Source organism: Eleutherodactylus coqui, chromosome 6, assembly GCF_035609145.1.
Source record: "Eleutherodactylus coqui strain aEleCoq1 chromosome 6, aEleCoq1.hap1, whole genome shotgun sequence".
In the NCBI taxonomy this organism is placed as follows: domain Eukaryota; kingdom Metazoa; phylum Chordata; class Amphibia; order Anura; family Eleutherodactylidae; genus Eleutherodactylus; species Eleutherodactylus coqui.
This window is the reverse complement of record NC_089842.1, coordinates 69,578,362-69,597,481: the sequence shown is the minus strand read 5'-3', so window position 1 is coordinate 69,597,481 and position 19,120 is coordinate 69,578,362. Positions and strand designations below refer to the sequence as shown.

The 19,120-nt window shown below is 44.1% G+C and overlaps 1 protein-coding gene across 1 annotated transcript in view; it reads left to right on the top strand.

Moving 5' to 3' along the window:
- TEX12 (testis expressed 12) overlaps window positions 1-19,120 on the top strand; it is a 58,260-nt gene that overhangs the window by 20,588 nt on the left and 18,552 nt on the right. The window contains exon 2 of the mRNA XM_066606953.1: window positions 13,686-13,759. Within this exon, the coding sequence (XP_066463050.1) occupies window positions 13,691-13,759 (69 nt within the window). The 5' untranslated portion in view covers window positions 13,686-13,690. The remainder of the gene's footprint in view (window positions 1-13,685; window positions 13,760-19,120) is intronic.

Genomic DNA, 19,120 nt, shown 5'->3' with positions numbered 1-19,120 from the left:
CCAAGTTATGCCTCCAGAATGGTAACCTGAGCCAAAACCCAGTGGAGATGGGAAGAGCATTTGGTCAATTCTATATTTGACACTAAAAAACGATTCCCACAGCAAATGTGTCAGAAATTGCTTGACAAGGTCCTTCCTAGGTTAACACCAAAACATAAAGATGTACTTAAGGGGGAGGTGACAATGAAGGAGGCCTGGAGAGCAGTACAATTACTTAAGCCTTCCACGTCACCTGGCCCAGATTGTTTTTCAAATATATACGTTAAGACATTTTTTACACCCCTGGGCGGTCCCATGGTTGGGTTTTTCAATCTCCTTCTACAAACTCCATATTTATCCTGTACAGCAAACAAAGCCTTTATTCACGTAATCCCGAAACCCAACAAGCATCACTCTGTTTGTGAAAATTATCGCCCAATTTCCCTTTCCCTTTACATCACTATTATTAATAATGATGTAAAGATTCTTTCTAAAATTATGCCCACCAGACTTAACATATTCATCAATCAGTATATTCATCTGAACCAGGTTGGATTCATCCCCGGTCGGCAAGCCACCGATCAAACTAGAAGGGTGATTGATATTATCTTGGCGGTACGATCAGGTTGGGATGGAGAGACAAACAGATGAGGACTTCTCCTTAGGATAGATTTACGCAAGGCCTTTGATTCGGTCTCTTGGCAATATTTATTTTTTATTCTTGAGGGCATGGGTTTAGGAACGAAATTCAGAACCCTAATCCAGGCTCACTACTCATTTCCCTCCGCCTCGGTCCGGATTCTGGGCTTTGAGTTTGACACAATAGCGATTGAAAGCCGGACGAGGCAGGGATGCCCATTATCGCCTCTTCTATTTGCATTAGCTGGCTGAATTAACTATCTTTGAAAGCCTTTGTAACACAAATGCCAGGGGCCCTGAAATAATTTCCAAATTATACTCTGCTTTTATAACACCCAAGGACAAACTCCCCTACATGAGGAGTTGGGAAAGGGAACTAGCTGAGGAACTGCCAATTTCTGAGTGGCATAAAATCGCAACATCAAGTGCAAAACTTTCTTTTAACGTATCAATAACAGAAGTGGGTTAAGCTGTCTGCAAATCATGTCCCATGAAGGAAGGTTAAAGGATCTGGGAATGTTTAGCTTGCAAAAAAGAAGGCTAAGAGGAGACTTAATAGCTGTCTACAAATATCTGAAGGGCTGTCACACTGCAGAGGGATCAGCCCTAGTCTCATTTGCACAAGGAAAGACTAGAAGCAATGGGATGAAACTGAAAGGGAGGAGACACAAATTAGATATTAGAAAAAACTTTCTGACAGTGAGGATGATTAATGAGTGGAACAAGTTACCAAGGGAGGTGGTGAGTTCTCCTTCAATGGAAGTGTTCAAATAAAGGCTGGACAAATATCTGTCTAGGATGATTTAGTAAATCCTGAACCGAGCATGGGGTTGGACCCGATGACCCTGGAGTTCCATTCCAACTCTACGATTCTATGATTAAATGGATATCTTATTGTTTCCTAGCTGCACATACAGCAATCGCTCGCTCCTGGAGGAAAACATCAGTTAGTGTTGATTTAGTTAAAATAAAATGGTCATGGATTATGGTTAATGAGAAACTGGTGGCTATTCTTGCAGACCGGTAAACGGTATATGAAAGAATCTGGTCACCTTGGTACCAATACTCGCTCACTATGCATCTATGAAACCCAACAGCTATATCTGTGACGCTCCCAGGGGTCTCTAGCTCACCTTCAGGTATATCCTCTACTCCCCCAATAAATAAATGAGGTATATATTTGCGGAGCTAAAATCAAAGAGTTTTTTGTTCCCTTTCAACTCAGGTGCACCGTTATGACAAGCTACAAGAATAGCCCAACTCCCCCACCCCTTGATCATCCCCTTATGTGTTTTCCCTACTGTCTTTATACTTGTTTCTCTCTGAATGTTACTCTTGATTCAGGTCTCTTTAGGCCAATAATATTTTGTTTCAATGGGGGTTTATCTAATAAAGGAATAAAACTTTGAATTTTACTTTATTCTATTCTGTAAGGAGTAATACCTGCGATGTAATTTTGGGCATTTTGCCCAACTTTGTAACCCCATGACTATTTAAATGAATGTAATATTGAAAGTCATGTTTAATATGTTTTGACCTTTCCAAAAAAATAACAAAAACTTTGTTGACGAAAATAATAATTTCTACATCAAATTAGAGAACTGTGAGTTTGAACAGACCCAAATGCAATTCCTGGGATACATTATCTACACAGATGGCTTAAAGAGGTTGTCCCGCGGCGAAATCCAAAAATGTTTTTTTTTTTTATACCCCCTCAGGTCTTAGTCAGACGGGTGATTTTTCGTGCTATTTGCGCATGCGCATGCGTCCGGCGATTTTATAAAACCATTGCTTTGCAATGGTATCGGACACATGAGCGCTTTTTATGCGCTCGTCCGATAAATTATAGAACAAAAAATCGCAGATCGCACCTATCTGCGATCTGCGATTCCTGTTCTCTTCTCTATATGCGCTTAATGGGGCCGGCGGCAGCAGTGCCGACCCCATTGAGAACATGTAGAAGACAAATCATTCTTCTCTGCCACAGCTGTAACAGCTGTGGCAGAGAAGAACTATGTTTGCCCATTGAATTCAATGGAGCGGCAATACAGCCGCTCCATTGAAAGCAATGGGCTGCCGGCGTGCGCGGGGTGAATTGTCGGGAAGGGGTTAAATATATAAACCCTTCCCTGCAATTGATCCTAAAATGTGTTAAAATAAAAAAAAATTGTATACTCACCTTCTGCTGCAGCCGGAGTCCAGCCGCAGCCGCTGTCAGTTCTCCTGAACTGCTTCTCGGCACTATTCAGCCGGCGGGGCTTTAAAATCCCCGCCTGCTGAATGATCTGCCTCTGATTGGTCACAGCCCTGACCAATCAGAGGCTGAAAACACTCACACACCCATTCATGAATTCATGAATGGGTGAGTGACTGCTGCCTCTCAGCGCTGAGCCAATCAGGGGCAGGTCTGACTCACATCCATTCATGAATTCATGAATGGGTGTGAGTGAGGCATGCCTCTGATTGGCTCAGCGCTGAGCCAATCAGGGGGCAGGTCTGACTCACACCCCCTTCACACCCACTGCAGGACGGCCGCGCGGAGCTCCGGCTCCCGGCAGAAGGTGAGTATACAATTTTTTTTTATTTTAACACATTTTAGTATTAATTGCAGGGAAGGGCTTATATATTTAAGCCCTTACCGACAATTCATCCCGGGCTCGCCCGCAGTGCATTGCTTTCAATGGAGACTGCTCTATTGCCGTCTCCATTGAATGCAATGCGCTGGACAGCTCCGGCCCGTTTCTAATGAAACGCGGCTAGGAGCAGATTTTCTGGCGATTTGCGGGCGACTTGCGCGCACCGGTCACGCGATTTGCGGATGCGCCTCCGTCATGCGATCTGCAAATCGCGCGAAAAAACGCCCGTCTGACTAAGGCCTCATTGTGCCCCGTTTAAAACAATCTATTTATTTATTTTAAATTGCTTACCTGCATCCACGTTCGGGCAGCATCTTCTTTTCTTCTTTTAAAGATGGCTGCCGGCCCTTTCCCAATGATGCACTGCGGTTTTCTCCCATGGTGCACCGCGGGTCTTCTCCCATGGTGCGCCATGGATTGTCTTCTGCTTCCTTGCGTTCCACTGCCAATACAGCCACCTAATTGGCTGATCGGCAGCACGTGACGGAGGCGGAGCTACGATGACGCGGAGAAGAGGGAGGAGCAAGGACGCCGCTCGTGAGCCCGGAGGGAGTAGGAAGAGGAATCCTTACAGCGCAAGCGCGTCTAAAGCAACCAGAAGACACAGAAATTAGACGGCACCATGGAGACAGGGACGCCAGCAACGGAGCAGGTAAGTGAATAACTTCTGTATGGCTCATATTTAATGCACGATGTATATTAGAAAAGTGCATTAATATGGCCATACAGAAGTGCTTAACCCCACTTGCTTTCGCGGGACAACCCTTTTAAGTATGGAGCCCAGCAAGATTAAAGCCATCCTGGATTGTCCTATTCCAAGAAATTTTAAGCAAGTACAGCACCTGATTGGTTTTAAGAACTTCTACAGAAGATTTATCAAGGACTTCTCAAAAGTCATCTCTCTTATCACCTCACTCACAAAGAAGGCACAGAATTTTTCCTGGTCTCCAGAAGCACAAGTCATTTTTGAGAAACTAAAGACTCTTTACTTCAGCACCAGTACTGATCCACCCAGAACTAGAATTGTCTTTTGTCGTGGAGGCGACTCTGCTATGGGAGCTACCCTATCACAGCGAGTCGGAGATGAGATGCAACTACATCCTTGGACATTTCTGTTCTACACCCTATCACCCAAAGAGAAGAACTATGATGTCGGGAACAAGGAACTTCTGGCCATCAAAGTGGCTTTCACTGAATAAAGGCACCTCCTGTAGGGAGCCCATCACCCAGTAACTATGCTTACTAACAATCAAAATTTAGAATTTCTCTGCACTGCCAAGAGGTAATTTGCAAGACAAGCACAATTTGCCCTGTTCTCCAGGTTTATTTTGTTGTGTCCTATCGCCCGGGCTCCCGAAAGGGCAAGGCAGATGCATTGTCCAGGATATCTTCAGAGCCTAAAGAGAAGTTAAATACAGACCATACAATTCTGTCTTCAAAAATTTTTTTAGGTATCCTGCATTCTGAGGACCTTCTAACAAAGTTTAAAAGAGGCTACAAAAGTAAATTTTTCTTAAGTCCTCCTAAGGAAGTGAAGATCTCTTTTGAGAATAGACTTTGGAGACGGGAACATAAAGGCTGGTTGACTCAAAGCCCTTAAACTGGTCCACGACTACAAACTTGCCGGTCAGCTTGAGGTCACAAAGACTTTGAAACCGTTACTTTGTTTTTTCTGGTGGCCCGGCCAATGTAAAGACGTCACTCCTGCAAAGTATGTGCTCAGAATAAAACACCACTAGCTTGCCCTCTTGGTTTGCTATAGCCCCTTCCAGTCCCATCCATGCCATAGGAGTCTATATCTATGGACTTTATATTGGATCTGCCCCCTCAAAGAGAATGACTGCCATCCTTGTAATTGAGTACCAACTCACAAAGATGACTCACTTCATCCCTATAGAGAAAATCCATACTGCTAAGCACACCGTGGAGTTGATGATTCGGGAAGTGTTCCGACTACATGGAATTCCTGAGGATGTGGTCTCTGATAGAGGGGTTCAGTTTACCTCAAGATTCTGGAAAAACTTCTGCACTGCCCTGGGAACTACCGTGAGTTTATTCTCTGCCTTTCATCAATCTAACAGCCAGAACGATAGAACGTGCCAGACCCTGGAGCAGTATCTTTGCTGCTTCATTTGCCATCTTCAGGACCACTGGGTGGACTATCTATCAACAACAAAGTTCACCTACAATAACGCCAAGCACAGTTTAACCACCGAGAGGCCGTTCTATGTCAACTATGGGGCGCACCCCATCTTCATTCTGGGCCTTCCTACCAACACTCCAGTCCCGATGGTCAACCACAGACTGGCAACATTGGTGTATATTCAGAAAGAATTAAGAGGCTTTATGGGAATCTCATGATGCCTACAAAGAAATGGCAGATCAACACCAAACGGCTCCTCCTTTCAAGGTTGGAGAGAAGGTACGGTTGTCCATCATGAATCTTAAGACCTATGTACCCCATCCCAAACTTGGATCAATATTCATTGATCCCTTCCAATTTACAGCGAGGATCAGCCAGGTGGACTTTTGTTTAAATTTTTTGGATGGCCTAAAAATCCACCCTGTCTTCCATGTATCACTGCTGAAACCTTTTCAGGAGAACACCTTCACTGGAAGACAGTAACCACATCCCCCTACTGTAAAAGTACAAGGTCAGGATGAATTCCTTGTGGAAAGAATTCTGGATTCCCGAAGGCACAGAGGAAGACTCCAATACCTGTACAGTAGCAGGGGTACGGGCCAGAGGAGAACTCGTGGGAGCCAGACAAAAATGTGTGCATGCTTCCGAACCCACTGGAGAGTTTCACAAAAGGTACCCGGTAAACCAGGCCTGGGATGTCCGAAGATCATTCTCTAAGGAGGAACCCACTGTCAGGGATTGAACTGGGGACCTTTTGCGCTCCAGTTGGCAGCTCTTTACCCTGGGCTATCCAAGATTTTGACACTTCCTTGCTGAAACACAGCCTTGTTCTAAGTGTTCTTGCTCCTATTAAGTCCACTTCTTGTCTCCCTGTCCTGGTCCCGCCCTGCTATAAAAGCCTGATTGTGCCTCAGATCCAGAGCATGATTACTGTGCTCCACCTATACTTCCCAATAACGACGCCCGGCTATCCCAACTACTCTCCAGTGACTGGCATGGCAACTACACCTACAACTCCTATCTGGCGCCGGTAAGCCATAACATCCTGTCTTGCATGACCCATCTTTGTACTGAAGCCATCTAAAAAAAATTTAAAAGCTACTGCCCAGCCATCCAATGGTACACATAAACCATATAACAAATACGAACAAATAATTATACAGGTCCCTCACACATACAAACAAGAATAACAAATCCGCCGTATTAATGATCAAATAACAAGATCAAATTATATCCTATCTTTGTGCAGTAACATCACAAATTCTACTAACACACATTTCTCAACCCACACTTTCTATAGAATGCACTCTACCAACAAGCATCAATTCTATAACAGATTTTACTGTTTTCTTCCTAATTTCTATATGCTCTAACCATAATCTCACATCTTTCCGAGCTGAGACTTCTATATACAGCCCTTCATTGTGAATTCATAATCATGTATTTGAATCAAAACATCCAGCCCTTGGCGTACACTTTCTCTTTTGACACTCCCGGATCTTCCATAATTGCTAAAATAATTGAGTATGACCTAGTCAAATCAAATATGTGTCTGATAGGCTATCAAAACTCTTCAGTTCTACAGACAACTACCCATTCCTACTAATGCATGTAGGGAGAAATCACAGTTCAAAAATGGACCTTTCAACTATCTGCAGAGACTTTGAAGACCTCGGCAGGAAGGTGAGGGAACTAGGAGCACAGGTTGTCTCATCCATCCTCCCAGTAGATAGCCATGGAATAAGGAGATAGAACAGGATTCTAGGGCTGAACAACCGGCTACGTCAATCGTGCTGTCAGCAAAGGTTTGGCTTTTAGACCAAGGTGTGAATTTCTTATATCATAGAGTCCTTGCTAGAGATGGGTTGCACCTTACAAAGACAGGTAATCATATATTTGGCAGGCACCTTACTACACTCATCAGGAGAGCTTTAAACTAGAACAATATGGAAAGGGAAGTGAAAGGCCAGGTAAAAATATACAGCTAATGAATACAATTGAGAACCTTGCTTTTAGAAGAACAGACAAAAACTTCAGAAGGAAAGTAGAGGGGCAAGAGACACTGATCACAAACTAAAATGTTTTTACACAAATGCACAGAGCATGGAAAACAAATAAGGGGAATTGGAGCTCCTAAAAGTGGCAGAGAAATATGTTGTCAGAGGCATCACAGAAACTTGGTGGGATGATACACATGATTGGAATACAAGGCTTGAAGAATACTGACCTAATAAAAGAGGAGGAAGCATTGCGTTGTATTTTAGAAAAGCATACATCTCCACAGAGATTCAAGCTTCAGAGCATGGTAGTTCTATAGAAAATGTTTGGTTAAGAATACAAGGAGAGAACAGCAGAAAGGACACCATGGAGGCATTTACTATTGGCTGCCTGGACAAGCAGAAGATATGGATGAACTCTTTCTAAATCAGATGACCAAGTTCTCAAAAAAGCATGTCATAGTGATCATGGGAGATTTTAACTATCCAGACATTTGTTGGGAATCACTCTCAGGCAAAAGTAATGGGTCCAACAAATTCTTATCCGCTCTTGCTGACAATTTTATTTTCCAAAAGGTAGAAGAGAAAACAAGGGAATTTGTTATCTTTGATCTAATTTTTACCAACAGAAAGGAAATGGTTGAGGAAGTACAGGTGGCTGGGACCTTAGGAGGCAGTGATCATGCTATCCTTGAATTTGGATAACAAGGGGAGTAACACCTGAGAAGACTCAGACCTCAAAGTTTGATTTCAGAAAGGCAGATTTTGAAGGACTTAGAAAGATCCAATAGCTGGATGTTCTTAAAGACAGAAATGTCCAAGAAGATTGGGAAATATTGCGAAATGAGATTTTCAAAGCACAATCGTTAACAACCCTAAAAGAAGGAAGAATGAGAAGCATTTAAAAAGATGGATGAACACAGAACTTGCATAAAGGCTAAAAAGGAAGAAAAATGTTTAGCAAATGAAGACGTGGCCATATGTAAAGAAGAATATAATGTGATCTGCAGAAACAGTAGGGCAAGTTTAAGAAAAGTTAATAATCAATTGAGGCTTGCAACAGAGGCTAGAAGCAATAAAAAATAATTTTGGAAGTATGTCAAGAGCAAAACAAAAATTCAAAGATGCTTATGATGTTTACAAGATGAAAATGGTGAATTGGTTAAAAAATTATGTTAAAAAGGCTGCACTTTTAAATTCCTGTTTTCTATCTACTTTTTCTCAACAACTAGATGTTACATTAACTGATCTTCCCTGTGTTGTTGGGGTAATAAAAGAATGCAGGCCATCTATAAGCAGAGAGATGGTGAGGCAACACTTAGCTAACTTAAATGAATTCAAGCTTCCAAGTTCAGATGAATGACATCCTAGAATACTAAAGGAAGCAGCAGATGAATTGCTGAACCACTCGCCATGATCTTTGAAAATTCCTGGAGAACAGGAAAAGTCCCAGAAGATTGGAAAAGGGTAAATGTTGTCACTGTCTTCAAAAAAGAGAATAAGGTGGCCCCGGTAACTATAGGTCTGTGAGAAGGACTTCTAGACTGGGGAAGATCTTTGGACAAATTATTAAACAGCATAATGCAAATACTTGGATGAGAATGGAGTAATTAACCAGAGCCAGCATGGGTTTGGAACAAACAAGTCATGACAGACTAATTTGATTTCCTTCTCTGACAGAATCACCTACTGGGCTGATTAGGGAAATGCGGTAGATAGAGTATATTTTGACTTTGGTAAAACATTTAACAAAGTATCTCATAGCATACTTATTGAAAAAATGACCAAATATGGAATTGACAAGGCAACTGTTATGTGGATTCACAACTGGCTGAGTGATCGTACTCAGAGTGCTCATAAATAGCTGCACATCCAAGTGGAAGAATGTATCAAGTGGGGTACCACAAGGCTCTGTCCTAGGTCTAATGTTCAACATTTTATAAATGATCTAGATGAGGGAATTGATGGAAAACTGATCAAATTTGCCGATGACACAGCTAAGAGGGAAAACTAACACTAAAGATGAGAGGATTCAAAAAGATCTAGACAAGCTTGAACAGTGGGTGGTGACTAACAGAATGGTATTGTTAGGTCAGCTGCCTAGCTTTGCTGCCCCTCTGCATGAATAGCTTTTACTTTCTATCAGCACTGCTTGAATTAATCCTCAACAGTGCTGTGCTTTCCACCAGCACTGCAGGAGTTAAACCTTCCCTGTGCCCTCAGACCAGCTGCAGGGTTAATGGACAATTACTCTATTTTTAAGCTGAGATGGGGAACTTCCCCCTTGCCAGAGTATTGGTAGTGTTTGTTTCCTGTTTCAAGCTAGCTATTCTGATTTTGATCTACAGTGTACCAACCTTTGGACCTGTGTACTGGACTTGCCTGAACTCTGCCTGTCTTGACCCTTGGATTTGTGAGCTGGACTTGCTTGTACTCTACCTGCCTTGACCCTCAGACTTGTGATCCGGATTTCGGTTATATATTGCCTGCTCCATCATAAGGTCTGTATCCAGACTCTGCGCTTTGGTTTGTCTCATGGTGTGTTGCCGATCCCCATTGGTCAGCTGCCAACTCCACCGGGACTATCCCAGGAGGTAGCCTTCTGTTTAGTTCCCAGCAGGGGAGGCTAGATCCTTGTACAGGGGTTAAAGGGCGAACACCAGGGAATAGTTAGGATAACACCTTTAGGGTTAGCCCAACGTCAAAACGGTCAGGTGTCACAATGGGTTCACACTCGCTGGTCGTAACAGGTATTTAATTAGGAGAAATGCAAGGTCCTACATCTGGGCAAGAAAAATGAAAAAAGCAGTCCTAATGGGAGGAATTGGGCTAGGTAGCAGATGTGAAAAAGACTTGGTATACTAATAGATCACAGACTGAACATGAGTCAACAGTGTGATGCAGCAGCAAAAAAGGCGAACACAATTTTGGGATGTATTAAGAGAAGCATAGAGTCTAGATCATGTCAGGTAAGTATTCCCATCTACTCTTCCTTAGTCAGACCCTATCTGGAATACTGTGTCCAGTTCTGGGCATCCTGATTTTAAAAAGACAGTAAGAAACTGTAGCAAGTGCAGAGAAGAGTTACCAGGATAGTGAGCGGCCGGCAAATCATGTCCTATGAGAAATGGTTTTAGGATCTGGGAATGTTTAGCTTGCAATAAAGAAGGCTGAGAGGAGACTTAATAGTTCTCTACAAATATCTGAAGGGCTGTCACAGTGTAGAGGGATCAGTCCTATTCTCATTTGCACAAGGACAGACTAGAAGGAATGAGATGAAACTGGAAGGGAGGAGGTACATTAAATATTAGAAAAAACGTTCTGACAGTGAGTGTGATCAATGAGTGGAACAGATTGCCAAAGGAGGTGGTGAGTTCTTCAATGGAAGTCTTCAAACAAAGGCTGGACAGACATCTGTCTGAGATGATTTAGTGAATCCTGATTTGAGCAGGTGGTTGGACCGGATGACCCTGGACATCCCTTCCAACTCTACCACTTTATGATTCTTCACTGGGTCATCTCTGTCCCTCAGACATATATTTACAAACTACAGCCACTTATGATTCCCTGCATGACTTATTTTCAAAAACCTCCCCGAAGTGTTCCACTTGTGAATCTAGAATCTGCTAATCCAGATTTCCTGCTGCAATTGTCCTTATCTGAATGACTATCTAATGAGTACTTCCCCAAAGTAGAGTCCCAGACTCCAATTACACCAATCAGGTAGTCCTTAGACTGAATAAACACAAAGTTACCAGGATTAGACTGTGTTAAAGGTTTCAATGTAAATCTATCCAGCACCTTTCAATCTCACAGTGTAACATTGATTTGTACAGGTTATTCACATGCACTAACAAGTCCAACCTGAAGTGCAGGTTCCACTACTTATGACCCAAATTCACCAGGCAAAAAAGATTTCTCCCTATTCTAGCAGTGTGTCTGTCCAGAAATACAGGGTTCCTAAGAACAGCCCAAGCTTTCCCGTTAACTTCCTTATCTCTGTAAAGTAACTGATGGAGGGGGGGGGGGGGGGGCAATACTTGTCCTGTGAATCTTCTAATAACATGTGATGTTATGAACACACACACACAATTCTACAAGAGTCTCTTATTGTCTCCATCTTAATAGAACATATACACTCAGAACACCATAAGCAAGATATTTGATTCATTGATGCTAGAAATCACTTAAACAGTCTGTGAGTTGCAACAAGACTGAAGCTAAAGCAGCAGTAAACAGCTGTAACAATACAACAATCAATTAGATTTTATAGTCTTTTCACTTTCTCCACCAAGAAATTGTTAGAGTATTTTTTAAATGTAGACTTGGCAATACTGCTTTCGGGATCTGAGTTTTTTTAAAATTAACAATTAATGATCAGAGAATGAACAAGAGACATCAACTGTGTACTCAGCCCAATTTTAACATTATTTAGAGTGCCAGCTGACAAAGAAAGTATAAGGGCCTATTATGGTGGACCACCTACCTGAACTTAACAAATCATGACAAAGCTTAATAAATAATTATGTGACTCATTGTGCACACCATCCTAGTAAAGGAATATGGACATACTGACCAAACATGGTCATCAGGAAACAATGTTTCTACCAGCTTCCAAAACAGCTTAGTGTGACTAAATATTTACCCTTAAATAACAAGTGTAACAGCGATCATCTTGACTGCTTATGTGCGCGATATATGCACTATGTGTATAGTACAGTATGTCCAGTGTAATGCTCTGTTCACATCTGCACTGCATGCCCCATATGGAGCCTCAGAGGCTGCATTTACATGGGAGAGTGCAAAATCTGTTTGAGTACCATGATGTTCTGCAACAGCTGAGGTATTTTTATGGGGTATGGAAATTTGTGTGAACAGCCCCAGGCCTTTTGTCCACTTAACCCTTTCCAATCCACTGTCTGATGTCTTAAGACAATATGATTTAAGGTTGTACAGCTCTGATATTGGAAGACGTCTGTCAGGGTTCTCTTCTGTATATTGCCAGCCTCTCTGCTGTCAGAGTCTATCCAATGTGTCACCTCATGCAGTACTGGCTTTAGCCAGCAGATAGCGTTGTTGTGTAATGGCAGAAAAAGAGGAAAACCAGGATACAAATTGGATTGGAAAGGGTTAATCCTTAATCCACCACTAAACAGAGCCTAAAAAGTGATTGAAATATACACTTTGAGTTCTTGCATACACTTATGGCTCTGTTCACAATGCTCTGTAGAATCTGTCTCATGGCTCCCGATGGACTCAATTGACTTTTAATGGGATTCTTAAGGACCCTTTAAGATGTCCATAATTTTACAGGAGAAATAGTGCTGCATGCAGTGCTACTTTTTCTTTCCAATATGATAGAATTTGTGATGGTGGCTTGTGTCTTGCATGTGCTCAAGATAGTGCATGAGGAGTGTCAGTACATGTCTGTGTAAGGGTCCCTTCACATGAGCATATGTGCAAAAATGCTTGTGTAAGCACAGCCCATTTGCGCTGTGAGCAACACGCTTATGTGCACATTTTTGCGCATATTACTGTACTTTTTCACTCGCAGGACCATTTCACATGGGCGCAGGACACACCCACATCGTGATTTTAAAGCCATTTAGTCTGATGAGTCCCAGATGTGTTCTTTATTCAGTGAAATTGCTTATTTTTGTCAATCAGCATTTTTTTGGGCTTACAAAATACTTTTGAAAAACACTAGTTTGTAAATTAGTCCCAGTCTTGCCCTGCATGCCATTCATGGGTCACATGGCCTGAGAACATTTCAAACCATTTCAAGAGAATGGGATTGAGCTGCCATACTATGCTCAGCAGCTATACAATGTGTGGTGCTGTATCTGATATGCACTGAAGCAGCTGCAACAGTCACACAAGTGCTGCCGCGACTTAAAACTGTAGATTCAAAAGGGTCCCAAGCATCAGACCCCCACCAATCGGATATTGATGATCTATTCTGGCAGTGAAACCTTTGAGACAGCAATCCAAAATTGCATTAAAAAAGTGGTCTTCTAGGGATTTGGTGTTCTCAAAGGAGATGACCAGCATATATAACCTATCGCGGATATGAAAATCTGTCATGGAAATCTGGTCGGGATAAGGCATTGGTCATCTCAAAGAGGTGGTCTTTCAGAGAGGTTTCTCTGTATTTACACATGTAAAACTTGTGTACAATTGTAAAAAAAAATTGTCCAGCAATCCCTAGCAGTGAAAAGGTTAAATACAAAGAATGAAAAATTACAATTTTGTCTTTTAACGTTTGTTTTTTTCTTCCGTCCTATATTTAAGTCTATATGGAGACAATGGCAAGCAGTACAGTGGAGGGTGGAAGCAAATCTCTAAAGAGGAAGAATGAGAAAGAAGTGAGTATCTACAAAAAATGTGATTCTTAATATTCATTTTTGGCCCTGAAAATTGGGCGGAAATAGCAAATTTAGAGTAAAGAAAAAATCACAGCATGTCCCAGTCTTGTCTGATTTTTAGACGAGAATAGCACATGTCAATGTGCAGTCTGTCACATATCGGACAGCTCAAGAGAGGGATGTCCATGTACTGTCTGATCTGAGCTGCACCCTAGAATTTTCTGTAGAACTTTTTTATTCCCTGTGTGTGTGTACAAATGGCAAGTTTTATAATAAAGTTTCCCTTCAGACTTTTTTGGAGCATAACAGCTTTTACTGTGCAATATAAGGCCTCGGTCAAACAGGCGTTTTTTCGCGCGACTTGCGCATGCGATCCGCGCATATATAGACCCAATGCTTCGCAATGGGATCGGTAAATTATAGGACACGACGAATCACAGAACGCACTTCTCTGCGTTCTGCGATTCCTTGTGTTCTATATATGCGCTCAATGGGGCCGACGGCAGCAGCGCCGACCCCATTGAGAACATATACTATAAAGATCGTTCTCCTCTGCCACAGCTGTAACAGCTGTGGCAGAGAAGAACGATGTTCGCCCATTGAATTCAATGGAGCCGGCTATTGATTGACAGCTGAGAGCTGCCTCTGATTGGTCCCTGCGCTCAGCCAATCAGAGGCAGCACTCACTCACCCATTCATGAATTCATGAATGGGTGAGTGAGAGCTGCCTCTGATTGGTGAGGGCTGTGATTTTAAATCCCCGCCTGCTGAATACTACACAGAGCAGTTCAGGAGAACTGCCGGCTGGACGCGGCTGAAGTCCGTCTGCAGGGAAAAGGTGAGTATACTTTTTTTTTTTTTTTTACACATTTTAGGTTGGTTTTCAGGGAAGGGCTTATATTTTTAAGCCCTTCCCGAAAATTCATCCCGCGCTCGCCGGCAGCCCATTGCTTTCAATGGAGCCGGCTGTATGGCCGGCTCCATTGAATTCAATGGGCGAACATCGTTCTCCTCTGCCACAGCTGTGGCAAAGGATAGCGGGCAGCGCTGGGCCGTTTCACCGAAAACGCTGCTAGCTGCAGATTTTTCGGCGAATCATCGGCCCCGGTCACGCGATTTGCGGATGCGCATCCGTCATGCGATCCGCAAATCGCGTGAAAAAACGACCGTCTGACCGAGGCCTAAGGGTGGCATGTACGCACACGCATTGTGCAGAGAATAGAACCCATTGTTTTCAATTGGATCATTCTCACTTTCTCGAAATGCGCATGTAAAAAAAAAAAAGTGATATGCTGTATTTTGGTGCGCATTTGCTCACCTAAGGCACCACAGCAGTCCATGGGGTATGGAAATGCACACTATTGGCCTATTTAGGCCTTAGTCACACGGGCGTTTTTTCACGCGATTTGCGCATCGCATGACGGATGCGCATGCGCAAATCGCGTGACCGGCGCCGAAAAATCGGCCCAAAAATCGCCCGAAAATCTGCTCCTAGCCGCGTTTCATTAGAAACGGGCCGGAGCTGTCCAGCGCATTGCATTCAATGGAGCCGGCAATACAGCCGGCTCCATTGAATGCAAGCGCTGCGGGCGAGTGTGGGATGAATTGTCGGGAAGGGGTTAAATATATAACCCCTTCCCTGCAATGCATCTTTAAATGTGAAAAAATAAAAAAAAAGGATGTACTCACCTGCTCCCGGCAGCTGGAGATCCCGGCGGCCGGCCTGCAGTGAGTGTGAAGGAGGTGTGACTCAGACTTGCCCCTGATTGGCTCAGCGCTGAGCCAATCAGAGGCAAGTGTCAGTCACACCCATTCATGAATACATGAATGGGTGTGACTGAGATCTGCCTCTGATTGGCTCAGGCTGAGCCAATCAGGGGCCAGTCTGAGTCACACCCCTTCACACCCACTGCAGGCCGGCCGCGGGGATCTCCAGCTGCCGGGGGCAGGTGAGTACATCCTTTTTTTTTATTTTTTCACATTTAAGGATGCATTGCAGGGAAGGGGTTATATATTTAACCCCTTCCCGACAATTCATCCCGCGCACGCCGGCAGCCCATTGCTTTCAATGGAGTCGGCTGTATTGCCGGCTCCATTGAATTCAATGGGCAAACATCGTTCTTCTCTGCCACAGCTGTTCCAGCTGTGGCAGAGAAGAATGATTTGTCTTCTGTATGTTCTCAATGGGGTCGGCGCTGCTGCCGCCGGCCCCGTTGAGCGCATATAGAGAAGAGAACAGGAATCGCAGATCGCAGATAGGTGCGATCTGCGATTTCTGTTCTCTAATTTATCGGACGAGCGCATAAAAAGCGCTCATGTGTCCGATACCATTGCAAAGCAATGGTTTTAAAAAATCGCCGGACGCATGCGCATGCGCAAATCGCGGCAATAAACGCCCGTGTGACTAAGCCCTTAGGCTGTATAACCTTTTAAATCATGGCACAGGTGTGTCCTGCACCGATGTGAACGGTTCCTGGCAGCGCAGAAGGTACAGTAAAATGAGCTAAAACGTGCACAGTAGAGCGACGTTTATTGTGCAAAAGTATGTGACATTTGCTCAACAAATGTAACAATAAGGGCGGCTTCATACCGACAGTTTTAACTTCTGAGTTCTGTCCAAGTTTGAAACTGGCAGAACTCAGACAGAACTTGAATCCATTAAATGGAGGAAATTTATTAAAACTGGTATTTTAAATGCCGTTCTTTATATTTCTGCTAGCACACAATGCGGCTAATACTTGAGAAGACACATGGCTCTTCATCTGTTAGGCATGCCTTGGCTTCTCCATGTGCTTAAGCAGAAATATATGCCAAAGCCGACCTGGCGTTCATTTCTGGTATAATTTACGCCAGATTTAGGTGTGAATAATATTGCGTGTCCCCCCAAAAAAGATACTGTCTTATCTTAATTTTTGCCCCAAAAGAGGCACAGTGTCTTATTTTCAGGGGGTGTCTTAACACTTATCTAGCAGGCGGGGTCCCGGTCCCCCACGCTGGGCTGCGGTGGTCTTCTGTGAAGTCCTCGGCGCTGAGAAAGCAATCTCTTCCTGGTAATGAATGGCATTGAATGGCTGTGATTGGTTGATGCCACGGTTCTGAACCAGTCACAGCAATCTCTTGCTAGAGGTGGGGTATTCAACCCACAGTACCAGGAAAAGATTGCTTTCTCAACGCCGAGGACTTCACGGAGGACTGCCGCAGCCTAGCTTGAGGGACCATGACGCTGCCTGTGAGGAGTATTTTTTTTTTTCATGTAGTGTAGCTAGATCTTATTTTTGGGGGAGGGCTTATATTTCAAGTCCCCCACCCAAAAATCGGAGTATGGCTTATTATCGGGGAAACACTGTATATAAATCTGTCAGTCTGGGGCGATGATGTACGCTCCTAACAAGCCACACACTTTTTTAAAAAGTCCTAGACGGTGATGCAGACAGCAAGAAGTCTCAAATCTCCTCTTGCACAAAAATGTGAATTTTTATACCAGAAACCAGTATAAATGGTTTTATGAATGTCTCCCAATGTGTGTATTGATACGTGCATACTTTTTTTCACAATCAGATAGTCAGTGTAAAAAGAACAATCACAGCATGCCCTATTCTGGTGCGATTCTTGGACCATAATCCTAGAATGGTAGAGTTAGAAGGGACTTTCAGGATCATTAGGTCCAACCCCCTGCTCAGTGCAGGATTCACTAAATCATCCCAGACCAATATTTGTCCAGCCTCTGTTTGAACATTTCCATTGAAGGAGAACTCGCCACCTCCCATGGTAAACAGGAGCCTGAAAGAAATGGAATGCACTCGTATGACATGACTTCAATTAGAGTTTTTAATGTCAACATTTGGATCAGCTTTTGTTTGTTCACATGCATGAAAAACAGATTTCACTTGGATTCATTCTTGCTTTAAGGGTTCCTTTACACGGGCGTATTTGCGTACGCAAAATGTATGCGCACAATACGCAGAGAATAGAACCCATTGATTTCAATGGCTTTATTCATATTTCCACACTTAGTGGAAGTATTTCTTCTACGTTTGTGCGCATTTGCGCACCAAGGTTCCCCATAGAAATCCTTGGGGGTGTTTAAATGTGCGGTCAATAAGCAAGGGGATGCACAGTACACGGTGTAATTCTGCTGGAAAAAAAACACATCTGGTACTTATTGCACTAAATAGCCATTTAAATTGAGGCGTGTTTGTCTACGACGCGCAAATGAACATACCCTGCAGGCACAAAGAGTACAGTAAAATACGCCGACACACACGAAAAAAAAACTTTGTTTATAGTGCAGATTTGTTGTACTGAGGCATGTATGAAGGATCCCTAAAAGCGTAAAAACTGAACCAAAAAATTAATGTAAAATGCATGCACACTCGCAGTGAAATCGGTCAGTTTTTTATTGACCAAAATCACATTTGCCTGTGAATAAGCCCTAACAGTTATATATTACCAGCAAGCTTTAGGGCTCATATACACAGCAGAACCATGCACATGGCTCTACTGTGTAGTGGACCCCTACATGTACATGGCATCTGTCATCACGTGTGACCGGAAGTGACGTCAGACGCCAGTAGCAGCGCGCCGAGGCAGAGGCACGAGCGGGGGGTCTGAGGGAGACATCGGACCAGCGGAGGAGCCGATACCGGCGCCCGAAGGTGACAGGAGCCGGCAGGAGGAGTGCAGAAGCGGAGCGGGTCTCGGAGCAGCAGCAGGAGGGCAGAGTGACAGGTGGAGTGAGCGGCCGCCGGAGCAGAAGCAGGTGCGGGGGCAGCAAACAGAGACCGGCAGTAGCGGAGGGGACCAGCGGAGGGGACCAGAACGGAGCAGCTGAGACAGGAGGGCAGAGTGAGCTGATAAGTATCTACCTCTACCTCTGTGCATGTTTGTGAGCTGTGTGTCTTCTGTGTATCTGGTTAATTGTGTCTTCTGTGTGTGTGTGTGTGTCTGGGGGTCTAAGTGTTTGTGAGGGGGGGGGGGAAATAAATAAATAAATTTTGTGAGCGTGTGTCAGCGGGTAAGCGTTTGCGTGAGAGCGGCAGCGAGTGAGCGGTTGCAGCAGCGTGTGAGCAGTTGAGTGGTCGCAGCAGCGTGTGAGGGGTCGCAGCAGCGGGTGCAGCGGGTGAGGGGTCGCAGCAGCGGGTGAGGGGTCGCAGCAGCGGGTGAGGGGTCGCAGCAGCGGGTGAGGGGTCGCAGCAGCGGGTGAGCGGTTGCAGCAGCGGGTGAGCGGTTGCAGCAGCGGGTGAGCGGTTGCAGCAGCGGGTGAGCGGTTGCAGCAGCGGGTGAGCGGTTGCAGCAGCGGGTGAGCGGTTGCAGCAGCAGGTGAGCGGTTGCAGCAGCGGGTCAGCGGTTGCAGCAGCGGGT